Source organism: Dermacentor albipictus, unplaced genomic scaffold (genome assembly GCF_038994185.2).
Source record: "Dermacentor albipictus isolate Rhodes 1998 colony unplaced genomic scaffold, USDA_Dalb.pri_finalv2 scaffold_18, whole genome shotgun sequence".
Taxonomy (NCBI): Eukaryota; Metazoa; Arthropoda; class Arachnida; order Ixodida; family Ixodidae; genus Dermacentor; species Dermacentor albipictus.
This window is the reverse complement of record NW_027225572.1, coordinates 6,879,058-6,898,020: the sequence shown is the minus strand read 5'-3', so window position 1 is coordinate 6,898,020 and position 18,963 is coordinate 6,879,058. Positions and strand designations below refer to the sequence as shown.

The following is an 18,963-nucleotide window of genomic DNA, read 5'->3' as shown; positions in this document are numbered from 1 at the left end:
ATCAGTGCGCCTTAGTTGATGAGTTGACACTGGATAATAATCCTGAGAGGTTCCAGCAGGAGCCGTGTGTTCTTGCTGTCCGTTCTTCTTAGTTGGGAGATGAGATTTTTGTGCCTCCACGTTTTGTTTTTGGTTCTTTCTTCTTTACACTGGTGTCACCTCTCTCCTCTCCTCTACTCCGACATAGCTTGATGCAAGGTCGTTAGAATTGTGTGGCTGTACCATCTGTGTAGTGACTGTCTCTGTAAGTTGATGATCGTAACCCCAATGAGGAGGTCCAGGAGCTGGCAGGGATTCAGTATGGCTCGGATGCTTTAAACCTGCCAGCTCCACCTGTATTTCTTTCCTCACTCGGTGCTCCTTCCGCAGCTTGGTCTCCATTTTACTCTGTTCATCTCTGAGGGCTTGTATTTCTGTCATCAGGTGGGCTGCCCAGTTGTCCATTGCCAGATTCCCGCGCTTGGTCTCCTTCTTGACCTGTAAGGCCATCTCACAGCAAAGTAGGTCCATTTTGTCGCACTAACGTCACCGCTAATTGGTTGCTGTTTGGGCTTCCTCGATTGAGTTGACCGGGCTTTCGCTCAGATGCATCCATGTCCTACAGTCCGAGCACATCACCCATTTTTCTTCCTGGGCGGCTTGAACCTGGCCATTCATGCTTCTAGTGCGCTTCATAGCGTTAAAAAATTAATTGGCACTCGACTTGCACATACGGTACATGCATGTACCTCCTGTGCTCATCACACAGCTCCTGCGTCAAACGCCATTGGGGTGTGATTGTTCGGGTGCGATTACTATACCTGAAACTCAGCTCTCGCTTTATGTATCAAGCGAACGCTCACAGTGTCAGCGTTGCCGAGCTCAACTTGTGCATTGTGCCATCTAGTCGTTTCATTAGGAAGAAAATTAAAGGAAACACGTATCTGTGTCAAATGATTGGGCTTTTGATAGTCTCAATATCAGACGCTTTTCTCAGGTCGGTGCACTTCACCCGAGTAGAGGGGGCATTTTCAAGGCATTCCTCGGCGGAGCAAACGTGGAGTAGTGTTCATGAAACGTAACGGTGCCTTGAGTAAGGAAAACCCGTCGCCTCGGCTTGGCTCAGTCGTGGAGAAGCGCTTAGTGAAGGTGTGTTTAAGAATGCAGGGGTTAATCCTATTGTTTTTGAACGTTCCCAGTAAAGGCGAGGTTTTGATGGTAGCCTTCCTGGTCGGGAGGCATCACGGTAAAAGATAAAAAGAAAGACCCCGACCACTAAAAGAATATTAAATTGCGGTTGGGGTCCCCTCACGGGAGTCTTGTTGACAATGTAATCAAGGACGTGTGATACAACGTTTATAAGGCTTTTGTAGTGAAGAATATTATCGTTATTTAAAGAAGCTTAGCACACCGCTCATGCAAGAAGGTGAGGATACTGTGACTGTGTCTGTTTTATAAAATGAGTAGTGATTCTTAACGCCCCATTATAATTAGTAGAGGTTGCTGATTCCCTGCAACACTGAGTCTCCGCAGTTGTACTTTGCTCTCTGTTTCGGTGACGGCCACGGACGAAGAGCGGCAGGCTCTTTACCAGCCTTCCACTGTGGTTGAGGCACCGTTCAGCAGTGTGACTATGCTTTCTTCAGCGTAACTGACGACGAAGACGTAGAGGATTGGCTTGAATCATAGCACTGGGTAAGCAAGCATAAAAAATCGGACCGCACCCATAAGCTCAACAGTGTCATACCTTACTTGACGTTCGTAACCAATCTGTGTTTCGGCAACCACAATACTGACCTTACCAGCTGGTTGGCCTTCAGGACGAAGCTAGTGGAACTATTCGGTCGTCCAGCCGGCCGCAAATCGCGTGCCGAAGAAGGCTTTCGAGGGCGAGCTCAACAACGTGGGGAGTCCTACACAAACTACACTGAAGATGTATTCTGTCTTTGCAAGCGTGTTAATCCATCAGTGACAAAGGCTGACAAGACGTAACACATATTGAAAGTTGTGCGTGACAATGCATTACAATGGTTGTGGCCAAGAACTCGCAAACGGTAGCAGACGTCATTCAACTGCGTCAGAGCTGTGTCAAACTGCGGAAGCAACGCGACTCCACTCGCGATGCCTGCTTCGACGAAAAAAAAAAAACGTTTCGGCCTTAACAACTGCTGGCCTTGCGTGTGACGATTCCACGTTTATTAATGAGATGAAGCAGTTTGTAGGCGAGAAAGCTGCGCGCCAGTTCCCTCTTGTGCCGCGCACACCTGGTGCTGCCCCATTTATGCTGCCGCCTTCGATACAGCGCGCCATTAAACAGCAAGTTTTTGAGGTGCCATTCGCGGTTCCTCCGATACCGGGGACTGCTCCGCTCAACTACGCTAGATCCGTGGTCACGCCCCTGCCTCCACGCACGTGCGCCGAAGCCGTGGCCACACCTCAGACTCCGCCCATCTTCAACTGCTACGTGCCCAGACGCACCTTTCTTACGTCGCCTCAACATGTGCGCCAGACTGTCGCTTCTGTCTCACGACCGGCACATTGTTTTCAAATCGTGGAGCACCCCTTACAACAGCCCCCTAAGCTACTCGTGCGGCATCCCGGATGACGCAGCCTGGTTTGGCCAGCGGCATGGATTTCTCTAGCGTGAGGACGTACGACCAAATAACTGCGGTTTTGCATTCACACCTCTAAATGTCTTATATAGTCTTCCTGCTGACTCCTTCTCTTTGAGTCGCCTAAACTTCAACGCAAGCCGATTGCCTTCCCTACGTCGCTATTCTGTTCCGCCAGTGCTGCGATGACCTCATGCCGTCCCTGAGGAAAGCTAGAAGATGTAGTATAGGGGGCAAGAACTTCGCAGATTTTGAATTTTTCAATACCTCCTTTGCACCCCTTCAATGCTGTTGCCGTCTGCGTAGAAGGTGTCCGCAGATGACCACTTTTCATGTGAAAGTGCAAGGGTAATTTGGACAACCAGTATATCGTGGAGTGTCGCCGGAAAAGTCTGTGAAAACATTGCTGAGACGTATGAAAAAGCTTTGTTCTTTAGGAGGTTCATTATATGCAATTACATGACATGTTCCAGTAATCAAAATGGGCACTCCAAAGAATGTAGTGCAATTTGATAAGGTGATCGATTGGGTTTCTGGTCCAAAACCTGCACCGCTGCTTCCACTGATGCTGTAACAGAGAGCGAAGTATATATTTCAAGCACGGCTTCATTTGCACTGTAACAGTAGCCCAGCCTGCAGGGATACGTATTGTGTTTTCGAAAATTGAAAGGCAATTTTTGAGATACCGGTTGACAAAATAAAACTCAGGGCTCGTATTCACAAAACGTTCTCACGCTGAAAGCGTTCGTGCCAGCCAATAGTGATGTAGGACATATTATAAGCGAAGGCGATCAGCTAATAAAAAACGGAACTTGCGAACAAAAAGCTTTGTGAATTCAGCCCCGGATGATCAGTCAGGATTAATATAGGATTAGGCGATAAATATTGCCCCAAACTGAAGACGTCACAGCAGCACAGATTGTGCTTGGTGATTGGAGTGATTGTTGTATGATAATGTAACCTGATAAATGGGCATGATATACTGACGGCCTAGGATATACGGATATACTGAGGCATAGCGTTCAAGACGGTATACACAAGAGCGACATCGAACCGACAAATTCATTTGTTTGTGTGTGTCGCTTTTGTGCCCACTGGCGGGAGCGTTACGCCTAAGGCCTTCAGTACGTCTTATCAACAAGCCTGACGTGCAACATTAGACATAATATAGTTGTTGCTAGCGCTGGTGTCTGTCTATTCTTTCTTCTTGTATTTATAAGAATAGCACTGCTCTAATGGGACAATGCCCTAGCTAACCGAAGTATACTTCTTAGGTCATGCCGTCGAACCTTATCTAACAGGCGACTCGATTGCGAATTTCAACACCAAATCTCAACACTTGAACGCGCAAACTCTCACTATTTTATTATGCCGGCAGTTACATTTTATTCAGGCCCCGAAAATGATAGCGAAATAAATTTGAGGGAAACATAGAAGCAAAGAAAACATAAAACTTCTAGAAATGGATAGGATCGTGACGCTCACTTTGGTCAGCATGCAAGCAATCCGGAAGGCGCTGTTCTCGGCGTCTAGGGTGTTTGCTGAATTCGGAGCCAGCAGCAAAACCGCCTCACTTGCCAATGCTCGCAAACGGCTCACTGGACCAGCATGGGGATTTGGAAGATCACACCAGGACACCACCAGAGCAGCCTCCTGCACCTGCAGGATGGTATTGCAGAACACAATCAATTTCACGAACAAATCCAGTTTCTTGTCAGGAAACTACACCATGGCTTCCAAAGACGCCTAAATTTCAAGCACGGGTTGACTTTCCAGTAATATCAGCCGTCACAGCTACCCTGTGCACTGGAACATTGTGCAGTAAAGAAAAGGTTCAGCATATACATGCAGTAGTTTCTCGATGCAAGACAAGGTGCTGAAGAATATGCTACTTTCTGGCTTGATGGCTTCCCGTCCCGTCCTGCCCTATGATTCAAACCTCGAGTGTGCCTCGAATATATTTTGCGTTCAGCATCGCAGTGTGCCATTGTTGTAGGCATAAATTACTCGGACAATACACACTCGCTTTTGCACTCCGTGCCCATTGGAATGCTGTCGTGAAGTCAGTAATAAAGGCCTTCATGCTTAGAAGCATAATGCAGAATTGCCACGAGGAGCAAGAAATATATTAATTATTTTTATATCGAGACTTAATCACTAGCTTTTTTGAATATTTATGCAATGTAGGTGTTTCGATTTCAATTTCTTGTGTAAAATGAGACTATTAGGACCTCCCCAAATGAATTTTCATTTGCTTCCCTCATATAAGAGAGCACGGCTAGGTCGCAAGATTGACATCACTTGTTTTTAGCACTTAAAGCACAACATTCTATTGGAGACGCTACGTAGACATAAATTAAGTGCAACCTGGACAATTCAATGAGGAGGCCAGTATAAATTTAAGATAAATTATTAGGCAAAGGCAAACATAATGTTCAATAGGCTGGCAAGGGAACAAGAATTAATCATGGCAAGTCAGACTCTAGAGTCTGTGCAGGAGTACATTTATCTAGGTTATTTACTCACACGGGGCCCTGATCATGAGAAGAAAATTTACAGAAGAAAAAAATAAGTTTCAGTGCATATGGCAGACATTACCAAATGCTAACTGGAAGCTTACCACTGTTGTTGAAAAGAAAACTGTGCAATCGTTACATTTTACCGGTGCTGACAAATGCGCAGAACTTTAGAGTTCATCAAAGAACATTGAGAACGCGTTAAGGAACGCGCTAACAGCGATAGAACAACAAATGTTACTCTTTACTCTTGGCAGTCAGCGGCGAAGCGCTTCTTTGTGTAACCCTGCTTTTCGCTTTTGGCAGGACGATCAGGTGTGCTGCGAATTTCAAAGGGGCGGCTGCGCCCGTACGACGATCCCGGACACTTCCATCAGGATTGCCTCGTTGCGCATGCGTTCACCTGGGCGGTTATGATCCACGTGCAGTCGGCAAGCCCAAAGTCCCCGGATGCAAGAAGCCGGGCGGAGGATCACGTGGTGTCTGCCAACAGCCATATAAACCGTTCAACACCCAGGCATCATCGCAGTCAGCGGCGAAGCGCTTCTTTGTGTAACCCTGCTTTTCGCTTTTGGCAGGTGAGTTTGACTTGTCAATTGCTGTAAGTAGTTATATTGTATTAATTTTTTTTCTCGCCGCTGACTGCAAAAATGCCTGATACATGCTCTACTTGCACCAAACCCGTAGACGGGAAGTGTTTGAGTTGTTCTCGTTGCAAAAGATGTTACCACTTTGGAAAGAACTGTTCTAGTATCTCGAAAAATGCGTTTTCAAAAATGTCGACTGCTGAGCGTGAAGCCTGGACATGTCCATCATGCGAATCCAGCACAAGCAATCACTCCGACTCGGATGATTGTGAAGCTTCTTTTGGTCATGAATTCTCTGCTGTTAACAGCAAGCTTGACCGACTGACAGTTACGGTTGAAGCACTCGTAACTAATGTAGCGGAACTACTTCAATTTAGGGAAACAGTTGAAAAAGTGGCCGAAACTGTTACTGAAATTCAAAAGTCAATTGAGTTCCTTTCCAATAAATATGAATCTGTAAAGTCTGGCCTGGAAGCTAACCAAACAGAGTTAACTCAGCTACATGCCCGAGTGGAATCACTTTCTGAGACTGTTGACGCTCAAGCTGAGCTACTGGATAAATCAAGGTGCGTAGTTAATGATCTTGAACAGTACAGCAGGCGATGCAACTTTGAAATACATGGCCTCCGAACCAACCCTAACGAGAATTTGGTTTCTTTCATGGGTGATCTAGCTCAAAAACTAGATTTTTCGGAATTTGAAGCAAATACTATTGCTTCAATACATCGAATGCCGAACAGAGACAGTTTGACTCCCCCTATCCTTGTGCAGATGCGTGACGTGGCGTCTAAAGAAAAATGGCTTGCGCTACGGACAAAGCTTCGCAATTTGCCTACTGATGAGTCTCATCCTCGGTTGTATTTCAATGAAAATTTGACAAGGACAAACAAGGAGCTTTTCCGATTGGCCAGGTCCAAGGGAAAAGAAAACCAGTACAAATTTGTGTGGACACGTAACGGCAGAGTTCTGGCCAAGAAATCGGAAGAAGTGAAGTCTGTCATCCGCATTGAGAAATTGTCTGACCTAGATAAGATCTGCTAAGCATGAGCAATCTCGAATTCCTTACGTGTGCAACTTTTTCTGAAGCTACAAAATATTTCACAAGTGACGCGCAACTTGCATTTCGCGCAACGCACGTTAATATCCGTAGTATCCGAAAGCACTGGGATGAATTCATGGCCGTAACTTCACCTTTTCGTTCTACATTTGACGTATTTGTACTGACAGAAATTAACATTTCAGCTGATATTTTTAACCAGTATGCGATACCGGGTTACCAAGCAATTTCATGCACACGACCTGTAAAAAAAGGGGGCGGCGTCGCAGTTTTTGTGAGAGATAGTTGGACTATTACAGAGCTAAATTTTGGCTTCCAGCAAGCAGAAGTTGTAGCTTTGCGTATGAGCACGCCAGCTCTCTCTTTGATAGTCTTTGCAGTATACCGACCCCCCTGTTTTAATGGCAGGCTCTTTTTGGCCGAACTTGACACCGCCCTATCAGCTCACTCGCATGAAGACTATATCTGTGTAATAGGCGATATTAACATAGATACCTTTCGCCCTTCTATGGCTCTGGTCGCAGATTACCTTGATCTGTTATCAAAATGGGGACTGCAACCAACTATCCAGAAAGCAACGCGAGAAGAATTTCTGGCAGGGCAACTGGTAGTCTCTTGCATCGACCATATAAATATAAGAGCTCCGAATTTCGCCATACAGTCTGCTATCGTCGAAGCAAAACTATCAGACCATTACTTTGTTTGTTGCTCTTTAGCCCAGAAATCGAACCCTCCAACAGCGGTTCGCGGCAAAAGGGAAATATCCATCTGTGATCCCAAAATCTTCTACAGACTGGCATCGGAATACGATTGGGAAGTGTTCTTGGAAAAAGTGTCCCCGATAGACATTTATGATAAACTTGTTGAAATAGTACAAGAGTTTAAGAAAGCGGCTACTCGCGTGGTTGAAATCAGGCAGCGCAATAAAGAAAACTTGTGGATGACCTCCAAAATACTATCAGCTATAAAAGAAAAGGATTTGCTCTGGGCCCAGTCGAAAAGGGCACCTGCTTCTATCCTGCTACGGTCAAAATTTAAGGTTGCGAGAAATAAAGTGAACGCAATGATTCGTCAGGCAAAACGAGTACATTTCCGTAACAAGTTTAAAAAAGCAGGCTCAGATACTAGAAAAACATGGTCTTTGGTTAATAATCTAAGAGGTGTCAAAAGGCGTGGCAATGATGGAAAAGATTTCGTGTCGTATTTTGGCACTGATGAAGAAAATATAGCTAATGAATTCAACAAGTTTTTCTCGCAAGTTTCGGGTAGTGCGCAACAGCATCCCGTATTTTGTACTCTTAAGCACAGCACTGTCGAATCCGCACACCTACCTTTGCTAAGTGAGGATGATTTACGTTCAATTATTTTCGGTCTTAAGCGAAATAGATCTATGGGAATAGATGACATTTCAGTTGATGATCTGCGAACCTTGTTCGACATACTTAAAGGAGTGTTGCTGTCGCTGTTCAACAGCATTATCTCAAGTGGCATGATCCCGCCGAACATGAAAGCGGCAATTATTACCCCAATTCACAAAGGTGGTGCACATAATAGATATGAAAATTATCGTCCTATTTCAGTCTTGCCCTGTTTGACTCAAATATTAGAAAAACATCTGCTGTTTACAATGACAAGTTTCTTAGATAAGCAGAAAACCCTGTCACCGCGTCAGTATGGCTTTGTACAAGGTAAAGGGACGGAAGTGCTCTTGGAGGACTTTTCTGACATGTTAAATCGTTCTTTTGAATGTAACCAAGTGGTGTGTGCACTGTTTCTGGATGTCAGCAAGGCTTTTGACAGCGTTTGTCACACTCTGTTATTGTGTAAACTATCCAGGTTAGGCTTCCGTGGAGTGTTTCTTTCGCTTTTGAAAAATTTTTTGCAGCAGAGAACGCAGTACGTCTCGATTGGGTGGGCAAAGAGTGCTTCTTTGCTAATAAAAGCTGGCGTTCCTCAAGGTTCCATAATTAGTCCGTTGTTATTTAACGTCTACGTGAACGACCTTTCAAACGCCGTGCCTGCAGGCCTGTATCAGTACGCTGACGATACTGTCCTCGTATCCCAGTCGCCGAACTACTCTGACTCCCTTTCTTCTCTTCAAGCTGCAGCAACTATTGCTATGGACTGGTTCTCACGCAACCTAATCAAAGTAAACAGCTCTAAGACCCAACTTATATGTTTTCACAGCCCGATGAAGAAAGTAGATTTGAACCAACAGCTGCTCTTGCACGGATCTAATTCTTCTCAATGTCAATGTCTACCCCTGAGCTATAAAACTACTGTGAAATACCTAGGATTATACTTTGACAGTGCTCTTTCTTGGAATGACCACTTATCCCACATTTGTAAAAAGCTCCGAACCGTCTCCTGTGTGCTGTATAACATTAGATACTATATGCCACTTTCAATACGCAAAGATATTGTAAACGCTCTCGGTTATAGCGTACTGCGTTATGGCATAACGATCTATGGTCACTGTGCAGTTCGTTGGAAGAACAGGATCAATTCTCTCCTAAGATCTCTGTTAAAAAATATTGGCTATGATTTAGGCCTGCGCCCCAATTCTGATGTTTTTAAGGTATTTTCGCTACCTGATTTTGATCGCCTTTTGATGGAAACTATTGTCCTGAAACATTTTTGGTTTAGTGACTATAAAATTCCGTATGTTCCCACACGGTCTCTTCGACCGAAGGAAGCTTTTTGTATTCCCCGACGGTTTACAAGATATGGAAAGCGAGTAAGAGATTTTTACGTTCCCTTTTACTTCAATAGGTTGCCTCCAAGTGTTCGCCGTGCAAAAACTAAATATAAAATAAAAAAGATGCTGCGATACGCTACTTAGTGGGTGTACGACGTTGTACACCCACTCCACCACTTATCAAATGAATCCTGTGAATTCGCTAGTTACTGCAGTATTTGTTGCACTTATCTGAGTATTTTCATGCTATTTTATTTTCCTTCCTTGGTCTTTATTCTGTTGTGTTTTTTATATGTAACTTGGGTTCCGTGTCTATTTTTATTATTATTTTTTTTGCCACTATACTAATTTGATGTTCTGTAACTTTTCATGTGCGTTCATGCCTGTGTGTTTATCTGCGTGGTTCCGCTGCCTGTCGGGTTCTGCCACTCAAGCCCAATGAGGCTTTGGCAGGCCGGATGTTTGTACATTTTTTCAATACTTGGCGCAATAAAGTATTATTATTATTATTATTATTATTACGTTAAGAGAAAGAAGTATAGTGGTGTGGATCAAAGAAAAAAGTGGAGACAGCCCATGTCCAAGCGGAAAATAGCTGAAAAGAATGAAGATGGGCAGACCATGTAGTGCATAGCGAAGATAACCGACTGACCATTAGAGTTGCAGAATGGGTTCCAAGGAAAGGAAAGCGCAGCGGACGACGACATAAAATTAGAGGGGTAATGAAATCACAAAATTTTCAGCGGCCGATTGGAATCAACTAGAGCAAGAAATGGGGAAATTGGACATCGTTGGAAGGGGCCTTCGTTCCCAGGTTTACATAAAAAAGGGTGATGATGCTAATGATAAAGTTAAATTGAGAACGGCGTTCTCGGCATCCTAATGAAGAAAGTTGGATCAACAAAAGAATGAGACGTCGTCACTTCACGAAGTGGCGTTCTTAGATAAAGGCGGTGCACTATAGCCCTGTTGGAGATTATTATGTGAAATCCTGCGTTTGCTACATGTTGCCTTATTGTAAATATTGACACGTGCACATGTTGATCTTTCTCGGATGACCACGTTTCCCCGCTTAACAAATATTACCGCACAGCGCAGGACGCGCCTGCATGTATAGGAAGCTTCTGGAATGCTATTGATGCTTCTATCGGCTGTCTGTTGTCGCCGAGCCTAGTGGTATCTGATTTCATCGCGTGACGCGAATCGTATAGAACTTTGTGGAAGACACGCGGCTCCCTGCGATTAGTCTGGAACATTCGACGACTGTTGTATAAAAGCCGACGCGGTTGACCCTCTTGTCAGATTTTCGACGATCGCCGACCGTGTTCGCCGCTATCGTTTTGCTATAAGTGTAGCCAGTTTTTGTGGGCACAGGTTCGCCAAATAAAAGTGAGTTTTCTCTTTCGCAGTATTGCTACTGTGTTCTTCAACGTCACCACCACGTGACATCTGGTGGAGGTGTTTTCGTTGAAGCCGTGATCCAAGCCCGGAGCGCAAAGAGAACACCAACGTAGTCCCGAACCATCGAGCAAGTCGCCGTCTTCTACAGCTTCCCTGGAGCACAGGCTTCTACCTGAGAAGACCAAGAAGATTGCGGCCAAGGCAACCACAATGGCAGCCCCAGCGTCCCCCATCGTGCTGCAGCAGCCCAGGGAGCCTCCGACGTTCCGCGGTTCAACATTCGAGGACCCGGAAACCTGGCTTGAGATGTATGAGAGGGTCGCTGCATTTAACAGCTGGAACAGTGAGGACAAACTATGACATGTCTTCTTCGCATTCGAAGACGCTGCCAGGACGTGGTTCGAGAACCGAGAAGCCACCTTAACGATCGGGGACCTTTTTCGAAGCGGCTTTCTGCAGACATTCACAAGCGTCGTACGCCGAGACCGAGCCCAAGCATTACTAGAAACGCGAATGCAGCTGCCTAGTGAGACCACCGCGATTTTTACAGAAGAAATGAGCCGCCTGTTCCGCCACGTTGACCCGAAAATATCCGAGGAAAAGAAAGTCCGCCTGCTGATGTGTGGTGTGAAGGAAGAACTTTTCGCCGGTATGATACGAAACCCACCGAAGACCGTCGACGAGTTTCTTCGCGAGGCCGCAAGCATCGAGAAGACACTGGAAATGCGGAACCGGCAATTCAACCGCCACCCGAACTCGACAAGCTACGCCGGAGTTCAATCACTGGCCACCGACGACCTGCACGAGACTATCCGAGCGGTCGTGCGGGAGGAGCTACAGTAGCTGTTCCCGTCGTCACAGCCTCAAGTGGCTAAGATTGCCGACACCGTACGTGAGGAGCTCCAACAACAACTCAGAGTAGCCCCTAAATCGCCGCAGCCTCAGCCACAAGCCATGACATACGCCACTGTAGCCCGCCGTCACGTTCCCCCTCCACACCCATGGCAGAGCCCAGTGACGACACAGTTCCGTCTTCCACCACCATCCCCGCCGCCAGCACGCCGACCCGTCACCCAACGCGGCATTCCAAGGAAGACTGACGTTTGGCGCGCTCCGACCACCGTCGATTTAGCTACCACTACAGAGAAGCCGGGCACATCTACCGCCGATACCCATACCGGGAGATGGGGTTCTGAGGGTTCGCCGTTAACGCGTCGCGACCGCAGAGTGGCGAACGACCTCACGATAACACCGACTACCCCGCCGCTCCTCAGTGGAGCCCTCAACGACCTTCCCGTTCGCCATCACCAGGCCGCTACCTGTCGCCGCAGCACCGACCATACACCGGCCCAGCCCGGGGCAGGTCAGCGAGCCCATATCCGGAAAACTAAAAGCAGCAACCGATGGAGGTGTGGTTGCTGTTCGTCGAGCTGACGAAGATCCTCCGCCGCCGACGAAGATGCCGAAAAAACTACCTCAATGACCTAACGACGTGCCGCCGTCCCGACGAAGTGTGGAAGCAAAGAATACGACGACGAAAGACGACCTGAAAACGTCACATACCAGCCACAGGTCAACGCGACGCAGACGTGATCCGACGCCAAGACCGAACTGCAATGGAAGACGAAGAACCAGAAACCTCGACGTTCTTCTGGACAGCCACGCAGTCACCACCTTAGTCGACACAGGGCCTGATTACTCCGTAATGAGTGGACACATCGCCGCCCAGTTGAAGAGAGTTAAGACTACATGGGAAGGCCCTCAAATTCGGACCGCTGGAGGGCACCTCACAACGCTGACTGGAATGTGCATGGCCAGAATCACCATTCACCACCGGACTTGCCCTGCCACCTTCGTTATCCTCCAGCAGTGTTCACGAGACGTCGATCTCGGCATAGATTTCCTGAACCAACACGGCGCAGTCATCGACCTCAAGTTGAAGTCAATAACACTGTCCGAAGATCAAGCGAGACTGCCGGAGAGCCTTCCTAGGCACCGCACCTTGAGTGTGCTCGAAGATCAAGTGACCACCCCGCCTCACTCCAGATTTGTTATTTCGGTCGGCGCCGAAACACCTGCTGGTGTAGAAGGCGTCATCGAAGGCGACCAGCGTCTACTGCTCGATTGCGAAATTTGCGTCGCAAGAGGGATCGCTCGACTGCATGGAGGAAACACGAAAGTGTTGTTGACAAACTTCAGCCAGGAGTTCAAGCACATCAACAAGGGCACGACGATCGCATCATCATCATCATCATCATCATCATCATCATCATCATCATCAGCCTGGTTACGCCCACTGCAGGGCAAAGGCCTCTCCCATACTTCTCCAACCAACCTGGTCATGTACTAATTGTGGCCATGTTCTCCCTGCAAACTTCTTAATCTCATCCGCCCACCTAACTTTCTTCCGCCCTCTGCGACGCTTCCTTTCCCTTGGAATCCATTCCGTAACTCTTAATGACCATCGGTTATCTTCCCTCCTCATTAGGTGTCCTGCCCATGCCCATTTCTTTTTTTTTATTTCAACTAAGATATGATTAACTCGCGTTTGTTCCCTCACCCAATCTGCCCTTTTCTTATCCCTTAACGTTACGCCTGTCATTCTTCTTTCCATAGCTCATTGCTTCGTCCTCAATTTAAGTAGAACTCTATTCGTAAGCCTCCAGGTTTTTGCCCCGTACGTGAGTACTGGTAAGACACAGCGGCTATAAACTTTTCTCTTGAGGGATAATGACAATCTGCTGTTCACGATCTGAGAATGCCTAACAAATGCACCCCAGCCCATTCTTATTCTTCTGAATATTTCAGTCTCATGATCAGGATCCGCAGTCACTACCTGCCCTAAGTAGATGTATTCCCTTACCACTTCCAGTGCCTCACTACCTATCGTAAACTGCTGCTCTCTTTCGACACTGTTAAACATTACTTTAGTTTCCTGCAGATTAACTTTTAGACCCAGCCTTCGGCTTTGCCCCTCCAGGTCAGGGAGCATGCATTGCAGTTTGTCCCCTGAGTTACTAAGCAAGGCAATATCATCAGCGAACCGCAAGTTGCAAAGGTATTCTCCATAAACTCTTATCGCCAATTCTTCCAAATCCATGTCTCTGAATACTTCCTGTAAACACGCTGTGAATAGCATTGGAGAGATCGTATCTCCCTGCCTGACGCCTTAATTTATTGGGATTCTCTTGATTTCTTTATGGAGGATTGCGTCATAAAGGCAGTGGGGGACTACGTCTCCCACTGCCTTTATGGAGACAAGGCAGTGGGCGAATATGGCATAGGCACTAGGAATAGCAGGGGAGAGTTATTAGTAGAGTTTGCAGAACAGAATAATATGCGGATAATTAATATCTTCTTCTGCAAGCGGGATAGCGGAAAGTGGACGTGGAGGAGCCCGAACGGCGAGACTAGAAATGAAATAGACTTCATACTCTGCGCTAACCCTGGCATCATACAAGATGTGGACGTGCTCGGCAAGGTTCGCTGCAGTAACCATAGGATGGTAAGAACTAGAATTAGCCTAGACCTGAGGAAAGAAAGGAAGCATCGGGTACATAAGAAACCAATAAATTAGTTAACGGTAAGAGGGAAAATAGAGGAATTTCAGATCAAGCTACAGAACAGGTATTCAGCTTCAACTCAGGAAGCAGACCTTAGTGTCTAAGCAATGAACGACAACCTTGGGGGCAGCATTAAGGAGTGCGCAATAGAAGTCGGTGGTAACTCCGTTAGACAGGATACCAGTAAGCTATCGCTGGAGAAGAAAGATCTGATCAAGAAACGCCATTGTATGAAAGCCTCTAACCCTTCAGCTAGAATAGAACTGGCAGAACTTTCGAAGTTAATCAACAAGCGTAAGACAGGTGACATAAGGTAGCATAATAAGGATAGAGTTGAACATGCTCTCCGGAACGGAGGAAGCCTAAAAGCAGTGAAGAAGAAACTAGGAATTGGCAAGAATCAGATGTATGCGTTAAGAGACAAAGCCGGCAATATCATTACTGATATGGATGAGATAGTTGAAGTAGCTGAGGAGTTCTATAGAGATTTATACAGCACCAGTGGCACTGGTGACGCAAAAAAGAACTTAAACGACGCATTCAGTCGCCGCCGGTAATTGCACACTTCGACGAGGACGCCGATACCGAAATCCACACTGAAACCAGTAGCCTAGGTCTTGGTGCCATCCTAGTCCGGAGGAAAGACGGACTTGAACGGGTGATATCTTGTGCTAGCCGGTCGCTGTCAAAAGCGGAAGTCAATTATTCTACGACTGAAATGGAATGCCTCACCATCATTTGGGCTACAGCAAAATTCTGCCCTTATCTATATGGGAGGCCATTCAAAGTGGTCAGCGACCATCATGCGTTGTGTTGACTAGCCAGCTTATGAATAAGTGTGTGGTTTTTATTGGCCCAAGGGCCAGATATGGCCAAAGCGTGCCACGCAAGTGTTAGTGATTTCGCAGTGGAGTGATGGGTTCTATGAAGTTGATGTGACGTTACTGTAAAGAGGCCTAAAATATTGTCGCTCTAAAGTGCGCAAAATGTAAGTGTAATAAACTTATGGCGATGACAATTGACGTGTACAATGAGAAATAAGGTGCAATTCAAAATATTGATATGATAATAAAAATTGCATTGCGTTTTAAAATTCACTAGAGCACCATGGCCTCATTAGAGCCCTTGAGACACAAGGGCCTGGAGGCATGTGCTATATAAAACAAATATCACAGCGGCATCCTCTGGAAAGCGGATGCGCTACGAATTTATTCGGCTCATAACATGTAGGACAACCTCATTTAAAAAACTGAGGACTACATTGATGTTGAAAAATGGTCCTTTACCAAGAAACATAGCTGGGTGAATGGGCACGCAATAACGATATGCAAAAGGAAAATGTTTCTTTCGTTCAGATTCGGCTTTGCGACACTCCAAGAGGACGCGAGGACGGTCAGCCTCTCACCACATTGACCACAGCTTGGCGGTTTATTTCCAGTAAGCAGAAAATTGTGAGTACCAAATGTGTCCCCTATTCTGAGGCGGCGGAATGTGACATCTCTTCGCCGTGATTTTGTTGGGGAGGGCCAAAAACATAACTGTGGCTATATCACGTGCAGTTTATTGTTTATTTTTGCATTCCACATGCGTTGCCATTGTTGTCGCAGTTTTTTGCGTAAGAAAGGTTTCAGATCTGTGACAGTGACAGCAGCTGTAGGAAAAATGTTTAGAGATGTTAGTGATGTGGCCATTTTATCAGCCAGTACATTACCCTCGATACCTCTATAGCCAGGTACCCAGCATATTACTGCATGTATATGTGATAGATAAATACTGCATAAGAGTGAGTAAAGTTCAATGTAAGCAGGATTTTTAAGCTTTTGTAATAAAATTAACGCTTTTACGAGGCTTAGCGAGTCTGTGTATACAATTGCTCTGGCGTGTTTTAATTTCTGTATGTGTTTTACTGCAGACAGTACTGCACAGACTTCTGCAGTGAAGATACTTGTTTAAGGGTTCAATAAGTCAGATTTAGAAAGAGAGGGACCAACAGCAGCATAAGATACACCAGCATGTGATTTCGACGCGTCTGTGTAGTATTCGGAGCAGCTGTACTTCGATTGAAGTTCACGGAAATGTATAGCGATTTCGAGGTCAGGTGCGTGCTTTGTGACCTCTACAAAGGATACGTCACAGTCTATCACCTGCCGTTCCCAGGGCGGTAATAGCTTAGCTGGAGGCATTAGGCGATGTTCGAGAACAGGGACATCCATTTCCGTGCTAAGTTCTCTTGCACGCAGTGAGAAAGGAAGTCTCATAGAGGGTTTATTATGAAAAAGTGTTTCACACGTCCAGTTGTTAACAGTTTTGAAAAACGGATGTTCTTTATTGGAGCGCACAGCGAAAATATGTAAAGCTGATGTACGTTCTCTGAAAATGTATTGACCACTCGTCTGACTCTGCATATAGACTTTCCACCGGGCTTGTTCTAAATGCGCCAGTGGCCAGGCGAATACCCAGATGATGAACGGGGTCTAACATTCTTAGCGCACTCGGTGCAGCAGAGTGATATACTACGGCACCATAATCTAATCGTGATCTAACTAGGCTCCTGTAAAGATTCAAGAGGCACCTCCTGTCGCTACCCCTTGTAGTGTGGGATAGAACTTTAAGTTCATGGTTTTTAGACAATTTTCTTTAAAATATCTTATCTGTGAAATATAAGTAAGCCTGGAGTCAAGAATAATACCGAGAAATTTGTGCTCTTTGTTGCAGGGAATTTGTTGTCCACCCAGTTCTAGAAAGGGATCAGGTACCTGGCACCGCTTTCTTGTGAAGAGAACACAAGAGCTTTTGTGTGGGTTGATTTTAAATACATTTTGGTCTTGCAGCTTGTATACCTTGTTTAAGCCCTGATGTACCTGTCTTTCACACACTGTAAGGTTGCAGGATTTGAAAGCTATCTGTATATCGTCTACGTAGACGGAATAAAAAATGGCCGGTGGCAGTGAAGGTCGAAGTGTGTTCATTTTAACGATAAAGAGAGTGCAACTGAGCACTCCTCCCTGGGGTACACCTGTTTCGTGTATAAAACGTCGCCACAAAACGTGGCCGATTTCCACGCGGAAGATACGATTCGACAAATAGCTTTCAATTAAGTTCAGCATATTTCCACGGATGCCCATTTCCGACAGGTCTCGCAAGATCCCGTAACGCCATGCCATGTCATGCGCTTTTTCCATGTGAAGGAATATCGATAGGAGATACTGTTTATGTATAAATGCATCGCGCATATTTCCTTTAATGCGCACAAGATGACCGTTTGTCGACCGCCCATCTCTGAAGTCACACTGATAAGGATCGAGCATATTGTTGAGCTCAAGGAAATGTGTATGTCTGCGATTTATCATTTTTTTCTCAAATTTAACACAGACAATTTGTTAGAGCTATCGGACGATAACTTGCTGTCGAGGAAGGGTCTTTTCCCTGCTTCAGAACAGGAACCACAATCACTTCTTTCCATGTGGATGGGAGGTATCCCGAAGCCCAAACAGTGTTGGATAGTGTAAGTAGTGTGTGATGTTGTTAGGATCGTCACGTTGCAAAGCGTGTGACGCGAGGAAGATGGAGGAGACGGTGCATGATGAGCAAACACACAATTATATTAGACGGCACGTGAACACGAAAAAAAAATATCTTAACCTAGACCCAGACATACAAGGTTGTCCGTAAGTAGGAAATAATGTAGTCTGACGAGGCTGTGGTTAAGTCTGGAGTGTGGTGACACGTAGAGTCCTTGACGTGAAACGCTTGTTCGTCGAGTGATGACCGGCGTGGTGGTAGAGCTGACGCAGCAGCACGGGGCAGGAAAAGGTGGACGGCCCGCAGCTCCGTGGACGCGAACAGGCCGCTCTGGAGTCTCGAGCAGGCCCCAGGCGCTCGTTTTGATGACGGACGCCCGGTCACCCGAACTTCGCGCGTAGAAGCGGGTTCGAGGCCGCAGCAGGCCGTTCCGGGGTCTCGTGCAAGGCAGCGACCTGAGGCGTTCCCAGTCCCGAAGACGGACGCCCGGTCGGGTGAACCTCGGCAGGAGATGTCGGTTCCGAAGGCCCGGTGGCCCTAGTCGCGTCGGCGTTCGAACGATCTCCGTTGCGCGAGCCCCTTCTCATGCGCTGCACGAGCCTCCTTCCTCTTTCTTTTTCTCTTGTTGAGGACCGCCGCAATGTCGTCTGCTCTTGCGCTCGGTCCTTTTTGTGTACTTCTTCACAATCACCCCCTACTTAAGAAAGTTCTTTCGTTCAAAGAACTTGAGGGTACTCGCTATCTGCTGGTCCACCGTATCACACACGCACCACAATAGCATTAACACTGCACCACAGTTCCGAGCACCGCACACTCGGTACGTTTGAGTACACATAAGTATTACCACAGTGCTACAGTTCCGAGCACTGCACACTCGGTATGTAAGAGTATAAATAAAAATTACTACAACACTAGTGTTTGGAGCACCGCACACTCGGCATGATGACTACATTAACAAGACACAACACCACGATGGAGGGTGAAAAAAAATCCACAAAACTATCCTACCAGCAAATGTTGCTCGATAT

At 46.3% G+C, this 18,963-nt stretch overlaps 1 protein-coding gene across 16 annotated transcripts in view; it reads right to left on the bottom strand.

Moving 5' to 3' along the window:
- The window catches only part of LOC135908735 (uncharacterized), a 1,076,237-nt gene that overhangs the window by 413,127 nt on the left and 644,147 nt on the right, over positions 1-18,963 (bottom strand). For all 16 annotated transcript variants that reach the window (XM_070529152.1, XM_070529157.1, XM_070529150.1 and 13 more), the window contains one exon: positions 4,077-4,250. In XM_070529152.1, coding sequence (XP_070385253.1) covers positions 4,077-4,250 — 174 coding nt within the window. The remainder of the gene's footprint in view (positions 1-4,076; positions 4,251-18,963) is intronic.